This window comes from Apaloderma vittatum, unplaced genomic scaffold (assembly GCF_000703405.1).
Source record: "Apaloderma vittatum isolate BGI_N311 unplaced genomic scaffold, ASM70340v1 scaffold10562, whole genome shotgun sequence".
Lineage (NCBI taxonomy): Eukaryota > Metazoa > Chordata > Aves > Trogoniformes > Trogonidae > Apaloderma > Apaloderma vittatum.
The window spans coordinates 11495-19146 of record NW_009704187.1 but is presented as its reverse complement, the minus strand read 5'-3'; the positions used below and the strand labels follow the sequence as shown (position 1 = coordinate 19146).

Genomic DNA, 7652 nt, shown 5'->3' with positions numbered 1-7652 from the left:
TGCTGGGCTGGGAGCCCCAGGGGGCAGCTAAGCTGGTGAAGGGTCTGGAGACCAAGTGTGATGTGGAGCAGCTGAGGGCTGTTCAGTCTGGAGAAGAGGAGGCTGAGGGGAGACCTTCTCGTTCTCTGCAGCTCCCTGACAGGAGGGGGGAGACAGGGTAGAGTGGGCTCCGCTCCCAAGGAACAAGAAAAAGGATGAGAGGAAATGGCCTCAAGTTGCACCAGGGGAGGTTTAGATTGGATATGAGGAAAAAATTTCGTTACTGAAAAGAGTATGTGAGGCATTGGAACAGGCTGCCCAGGGCAGTGGTGAAGTTGCCATCCCCAGAGGTGTTCAAAAAATGTGTAGACGTGCCACTTACGGACATGGTTTAGTGGTCATGGTGGTGTTGGGTTGACAGTTGGACTTGACGATCTTAGAGGTCTTTTCTAACCTTCATGATTCTGTGATTCTATGGATGGTCCCTGTGGAGCTGCTAAATCTAACAGCACCTTGCCCAGAGACCTTCCTGCAGCCTTGTTTTTGTTACCCTGGATGATTTCAAGCCCTCATCACCCTGTCTGAGGTCACTGGTGATAACACTGCATCCCTGTGCCCTTTCCCACCACTGAATGCTTCAGCAGTTGTCTCAGTCTGGGTAAGGGGGTCCTGGGTGACTCCCCTACCACCACGAGCAGACCCTGGATGAGGGCAGAGCTGCCTTTCCACCCTGGTGCAGGGTGGTTTTGCCTGCCAGACAGCAACACTGACAAACTGAGCTAATTCCCTGCCTGTCCTCAATCTGTCTCCTTTCTACAAGAGCATCCACTGATAGGACAAGGGGAAATGGGTTCAAGTTGAAGGAGAATAGGTTTAGATTAGATCTTAGGAAGAAATTCTTCAGTACAAGGGTGGCAAGACTTTGGAATAAATTGCCCAGAGATGTTGTGGCTGCCCCCTCCCTGGAGGTGTTCAAGGCCAGGCTGGACGGAGCCTTGAGTAGCCTGATCTAGTTGAGAGGCGTGCCTGCTAATGACAGGGAGGCTGGACTAGATGATCTCTACGGTCCCTTCCAGCCTAGGCCAGTCTATGATTCTGTGATCATTCCAAACAGCAGGAGTGGCTTTGTGGTGGGCAGCTGCCCCTTTCCCCTTGGGGGCCACAGACAAAGAGCATCCCTGTCACATGTGGGCAGGTCCCCATGTCGCACAGAGACCCAGACAGCAAGCAACTCCCTCTTTATTTTCCTGTTGCTCCTCTCCCAAATTTCCACTGAGGGCAAGACGGACATCATCATTCAGGCTCGGCACTCGAAAAAGCTATCTCGGATCTCTCTCTCCCGTGCGGTGACCCTTTTCCCCGAGGGGTAGGTCTGGTAGGTCCGGAGGTTCGTCGGTGACACTCGCGCCAAATGCCAGCAGGTCTTCAGGCTGAGCGGTGGGCTGGGGAGCAGCAAAACACCAAGGATGGTTACAGAGGCGCAGGCAGCATGTTCAGAGGTGCAGACAGGGGTTACAGAGGTACAGGAGGACCCAAATGTAGGTGTCTGCTCTGCGGGCACCCTCAGCCCCATGGCTGCTCACCCCAGCTGCAGAAGCAGGCAAGCTCGCAGTGTTGTCCCTCCAAGGGGGCTCAACAGAACCTTGCACTGGGCTGGTGTAATCCTGGGGCTCCCAGTTCCTGGAACTCCCAATTCCCAGGGCTCCCAGTTCCTGGGGCTCTCAATTTCTGAAGAACCCAGTTTCTGAGGACTCCCAATTCACAGGACTCCCAGTACCTGGGACTCTCAGTTCCTGGAGATCCCAATTCCTGGAGCTCTCAATTCCCAGAGCTCCCAGTTCCCAGGGTTCCCAACTCTCTCCTGAGCCCCACACATGCACCCAAAGGTGAAGCTGGGAGATTTTATCTGTGCCGCATTCAGAGCCGACGCTGCAAGGCCAAGAGGTGCTCTCCTGTTTGCAAGCACCCGCGACCTCCAGCCCACAAATATTTGTGCAGAAGCAGCTCTGTACGTTGGCATTACCTGGATGGGGTCCCTCACATGCCTGCCTGAGAAAGGACCGTGGGGATGGGGAAGTGTTTGCAGGAATAAAGGGAAAATATAGATTATTGTCAAGGTCACCACTGCTTGTGCCCCTTTGGGGACAGGTTGCCTGTCTCTGCAGGAGCTGGTCAAAGTCAAATCATTTCTGTGGGCGTGGGTCAGGGAGCAGTAAGGTCCTCAGCAACAATGAACAGGGATGCATGGCAACAAGTCGTGGTCAGGATCAGGCCTGGAGTTGGTGGTCAGGGTCAAACACAGCCCAAGGGCCACCCAGCAGTGAGGTGGATCTGAGGTCAAGCCCAGATTCAGGTCTAGGCTGGGGTAGAGGAGGTCCAAGTCTAGGCACAGAGCCAGCTGTGGTGTAGCTGCAAACACAGGGACTGGTGGTAAATCTGTGACATAAAAGGAGATCTCAAAGGAACGGAGGCGCTGGCCATCACCTCCAGCTTTGCTCACAACAGCTCTTATCAGCGCCAGGGCTGACCTTGGCCTCCACCAGCTAAGCCCCGGGAAGGCAGATGCCCCATCAGCACCTGTGTTACTCTGTTCACTCCCGTCTATCCTTCTTGTCCCACACATTCCTTGCTTCGAGACCTGGCCTGGCCAAAGGACACTCTCCCACACTCCTGTTTGTTCCAGACAAGCAGCGAAGGGTTGATAAGAAGGCCTGAGCCAGCCTAGATAACCACAGCACACAGCCGGGATGAAGCGCTCCATGCCCATCAGTTAACCCTCCCTTTAAGCAGCTCCTCTGAGCTCCACACACAAAACTTTGCAAATTCGAGGGCTTGCAGGGGCTGATCATAACCACCCTTGCTGCTGTGCTCACTGCATCACCATCCCTTCCCACCTCCCAGCATTAACCCTCCCTTTAAGCAGCTCCTCTGAGCTCTACACACAAAACTTTGCAAATTCAAGGGCTTGCGAGGGCTGAGCATAACCACCCTTGCTGCTGTGCTCACTGCACCACCATCCCTTCCCAGCTCCCAGCACGGATGGTCCAGCCTCCTCCTGGGCTGTGCAAGCCACAGAGTGGTCTGTGAGGCAGAGGCAGCCTCCAACCTCCCTGGTCAGTGTCTGCAGCGCTGTGGTTGGTCTGAGGTTCCTCTGTGCAAGGAGACATGGACATTCTGCAGCAAGGGCCACTGAGATGGGCTTGAGCACATCATGTGGATCCCACCTGCAGTTCTGTGCCCAGCTGTGGGGCCCTCAGCACAGGGAAGATATGGACCTGTTAGGTCCAGAGGAGGTCACTGAGATGCTCAGGGGGTTGGAGCAGCTCCCTGGGAGGATGGGCTGAGATACCTGGGACTGGTCAGCCTGGAGAAGACTCCAGGGGGACCTTATAGTGGCCTCCCAGTACTTAAAGGGGACTCATAGAAAGATGGAGACAATCTTTTAGCAAGACCTGTAGCAACAGGACAAGGGGTGATGGTTTTAAACTAAAAGAGGAGAGATTCAGACTAGACATGAAGGAGACTTTTTTATATGAGGATGCTAAAACACCGGTGCAGGTTGTCCAGAGAGGTGGTAGAAGCCCCATCCCTGGAAATATTCCTGGTCAGGTTGAACAGGGCTCTGAGCAACCTGATCTAGTTGAAAATGTCTCTGCTCACTGCAGAGGGGTTAGACTAGATGACCTTTAAGGGTCCTTTCCAACCCAAATCCAACCTGTTCTGTGATTCTGTGAGGCATAGTGCTGGGTTGTTTCGCCTCGAGAGGAGAAGATGAAGGGTGATCTTACTACTTCCTACAGCTACCTAAAGGCAGATAGAGCAGAAGTGAGGATCCAGAGGATGTAAATATGCAGCAGCCTGGAGGACAAATCTTGAATTTCAAGGCTCACGGTGATAGGAGCAGCAACAGGCACAAGTTACAGCATAGGCAGATCCAGCCAGACAGAAGGAAAATACATGAAGATATTTTATCCAAAGCCCTCTGAAGATGCCTGGAGTTGTTTTTTGGGTTTTTTTTCCCCCCTCCTGGATTTTACACTCCCGTTGAGCCACAGGATCACAGCACTAGAGGGCCCCCAAGTATTTCTGCTGACGTTTGACTCTGGCAGCTCTAACCACAGCTCAGCTCCCAGTCCTGGGCTGGCAGCGCTGTAGTTGCGTTTTCAGCCCATTTCAGGTCCAGTGGAATAATTTCCAGGAGACTAGTGCTGTGCTGAGAGCTCAAGGCAAGAGGGAATTGTGAATTCTAGCTATTACCCACATGGGTGGAGAGCAGTGTACCCCTCTGGCAGCTCCTCTGGTGCTGGGAGGGTTGTGCAGGACAGCAGGGGCTGTCAGTGCCATGAGTGTCCCTGCAAATGGGTGGTGGGACACCGTGCTGGACTGGGAAATTAGATGGTCTCGGTTGCTTTTGCACAGCAGGCCGATGCAAAGTCTCTCCAGGGGAGTTCAGCCTCTCTGTTCCCTGCTTTCAGGCTGTGGTCTGTGCTACTCCACGTCCCCACCAACTTTCATTTTCCCTTTATTCTTGCTAAAATTTATTTATGACTATTTCTTGCTGTCCCCAAAGTACCCACTGTGCTTTCAGTGCTGGAGACAAATACCCAGCCACTTAATCCTCATTTCAGCTGTGCTATGTCTACCTCTGCCTACCTTTGTGCCCCAGAGATGCTGACAAGATCCCTCACATGGTCCAACTTCTGCAGTATCTGCCCTGAGCCTCCCAGGAGGAGAATCTCCCCCTCCACACACCAGAGAGGTCCTGGGGGCTTGTCTGCCCAGCGTTTCATTGAGGAGCTTCAACGGGTCCTTCAAGCAACACTTCAGCATCGACATTTCAGCATCTGCCTTTTTTTTTTGCATGCACAGGGCTCTGTGCTGATGAAGAGCACATATTCCCTTTGCTACACAACTGCCATGTGCAGACCAGTAGTAAAGACTGGTGAAGGAGAAGCAAAGGCCAATGGTTTGTGTCGAACGTAACCACAGCACTCATCATCTGTCCTGGTTTGAAGCTCTGCCAGGGGATCTGCTGATGGGGCTGCTGGGCTGGACACCCTCAGATGTGGCATCTGAAGTATTTTGGGTGGTAACAGATGTTTTGGTGAGACGCCTGCAAGCACAAGCTGTTCTGACACCAGCAGTTTAGGGAGGAGGTCTATAAGGTCTCGGTGACCCTAGCATGGTTGATAGTGTGGAACTTGTGAAGCTGTGCCGTGGGATGTACTGAGCACAGCAAGGGAAGCAGCAGATGAAACCCACCCAGGAGATGCACTGAGGGCTGGCTGAGGAACCATGTCTATGTGCTGCCTTGCTGGATTGCTGCTCCGTCTTTCCGATCTTCTGCTCCACCACCCAGGGCGACAGGTCCAGGAGGGATGAGGAACACCCAGAAGCTTCACTCGTTGATGTCTTTTTCTTTTTTTTTTTGTCATGAAGGACTAACCAATAACAAAAGGGTGATTTTTGCCTTTCAGTTTTTAAGATCTCTCCTCTCCAGGACCTTACATTGTGGAGATACTTGGTCAGTAGAGGACTGGATCCACCAGCTCAGAGGAGAGGAGCTCCAGCACTGCCCATGCCCAGCCCAGCCTGGCTATAGGGAGGCAGGAAGGAGTTATGGGACAGGGTTGAGATTCCACCATCAATCCATGGCAATGGTGACCTGGAGACCTCAAGTGATGATTTGGGTGGCTGGTGGGCAACCTGGGGGCAGCTGGACCTTTGGCCAGCTCACAGGTTTGGTTGCTAAAATCATGCCTTTTTTCAACAGCCACTTTGGTCCAATATTCAAGTAAAATAGTTGCAGCCCTCAGCTCACCTCTGCCATGCTGGTGGTAGGAAAGGTCATCCTGCAGCAAGGAGGAGGGGAAGAGATGGGACATGGAGCCCCCAGGATGCTGCTCCTGTTTTTTTATGAGGGTTTTGAAATAAATAAATGTCCAGGATTTCAAACACAGAGCCAGGAGGATGCTTGCTGTAAGAAAAACACCTTAAGTTTGGGGAAAAAAAAGCCTCAAAGCCTGGCACGTCACCAACTACTCTTTCCTTTTTGGGTTAACCTGTTTTTTTCTGCTCTCCTTTTTCTGAGGACAGAAGGTTTGGGTGAAGGAGACAAGGAAGATCTCCCCAGTTTCATCCCACTAGCCTAAACCCTGGGAACTGGGTGCTACCACATCCTAAGGACTTGGGTACTCACAGGTCAAGCGGATGAGGATATCTGTCCTGCTCCTTGACAGGCAGCACAAAGTAAGGCAGGATGTATAGGGTCCCCGTCTTGTCCCGGTAAAACTCACGGTGCTGCTGGGTCAGCTGTGGATAAAGATAAATATCCCAGCGCTCGTCTCATTAATTTGCAAGAAACCAGCCCTGCAGAGCCTGAGGACACCACAGTTCACCTCGACAGGTCCCTTTTGTCCTCACCTCGTGAAACCTGCTCAGCTCCTGGGATCGGCCACCATCCAGGATGAAGAGGGTGTGCACTGGGGTGAGTGGGCACGGGTTCCAGGCCTCTGCTTGGCAAATCGTCAGGGTCCGGGAATGCTGGGGGTATCTCATGGTGGTGCTCCTGAAGGAAAATGTTGGGTTTGGGGATGAGCCTTCCAAAGTCATGTGGGAAATGTGATCAGGAAGGGTCATGTTGGGAGTTTCCAGGAGTGGGGAGCTCCCTTCTCCTCCCTGCAGCTGCAAAATGCCTGTGGGATCCAGCACCCACCTCTCTGGGATTAGCTGATAGGACAAGAGGTCACAGCTTTAAACTGAAAACTCAGATGTAAGGAAGAAATTCTTGACCATGAGGGTGCTGAGGCACTGGCACAGGTTGCCCAGAGAAGCTGCACAAGTCCCATCCCTGGAAGTGTCCAAGACCAGACTGGGCAGGGTTTTGAGCAACCTCGTCTGGTGGGAGGTGTCCCTGCCCATGATAGGGGGATTGAAGCTAGATGGTCTTGAAAGTGCCTTTCAACCCAAAATATTCTGGGATTCAATGACTCCAAATAATTCCACTTCATAAAAAACCACATTTGATGCACAGCACTACACCTGAGGATCAGCTGCTGCCCGAGGGATCCTGGTGATGGAGGGGATGGTGCCATCATGACCCAGGACATGTTCAGTTTTTATTTTCCCCTTTTAGCATCCTTCTTTGCATTTTAGAGGTTCCTCAGGCAGGGTTCATCCTATCCTTGCCTGACCATGCACGCAAGGAATGGGAAAGGGGAGAAGCTGATCCCTCTCCTGGCAGAAAACCATCAGGAAGAGGGAGAATGAATGGGACCCCTCTATTCCAAGCACGCCGACCCCCAGCATCCAGGAAAAGTCATCATTCATTTTGGCTGGCTCTCTCCTGGTGGCCTCACCTCCCCAAAACCGCAGGATTTCAGGCTGCGGACATGGTACCAAACTCAACTCATTCCCACAAGGCAGCTCACAGAGGGCTAGATGGAGAGATGCTGGAAAGCATCTCAGGAGACCAGACTTGTGCTGGAATGGTCCCTGTGACCCTGCTATGTTGATTCCCAGAAAGCAACCAGGAGCCACTCTTCATCAGGGAATAGCCCCACAGATGCCCCCTTTCCAAAACTGGGAGCAGGGAATTCATCAGGACACGGTGTTGGATGGTCCTAAGAATAGACAAGGGCTGTATGAACTCACTTCTACCACTACATCTGCCC

General features: G+C 52.6%; 1 protein-coding gene across 1 annotated transcript; it reads right to left on the bottom strand.

Moving 5' to 3' along the window:
* Positions 1 to 1276: 1276 nt before the first annotated feature.
* LOC104270546 (chromosome unknown open reading frame, human C2orf70) lies at positions 1277 to 6537 on the bottom strand. The gene is made up of 3 exons (XM_009864942.1): positions 6403 to 6537; positions 6179 to 6291; positions 1277 to 1421 (listed from the first exon to the last, which is right to left on the bottom strand). Exons 1-3 carry the CDS (start codon positions 6535 to 6537, stop codon positions 1277 to 1279), a joined length of 393 nt encoding a protein of 130 aa, XP_009863244.1.
* Between the last annotated feature and the right edge of the window lie 1115 nt (positions 6538 to 7652).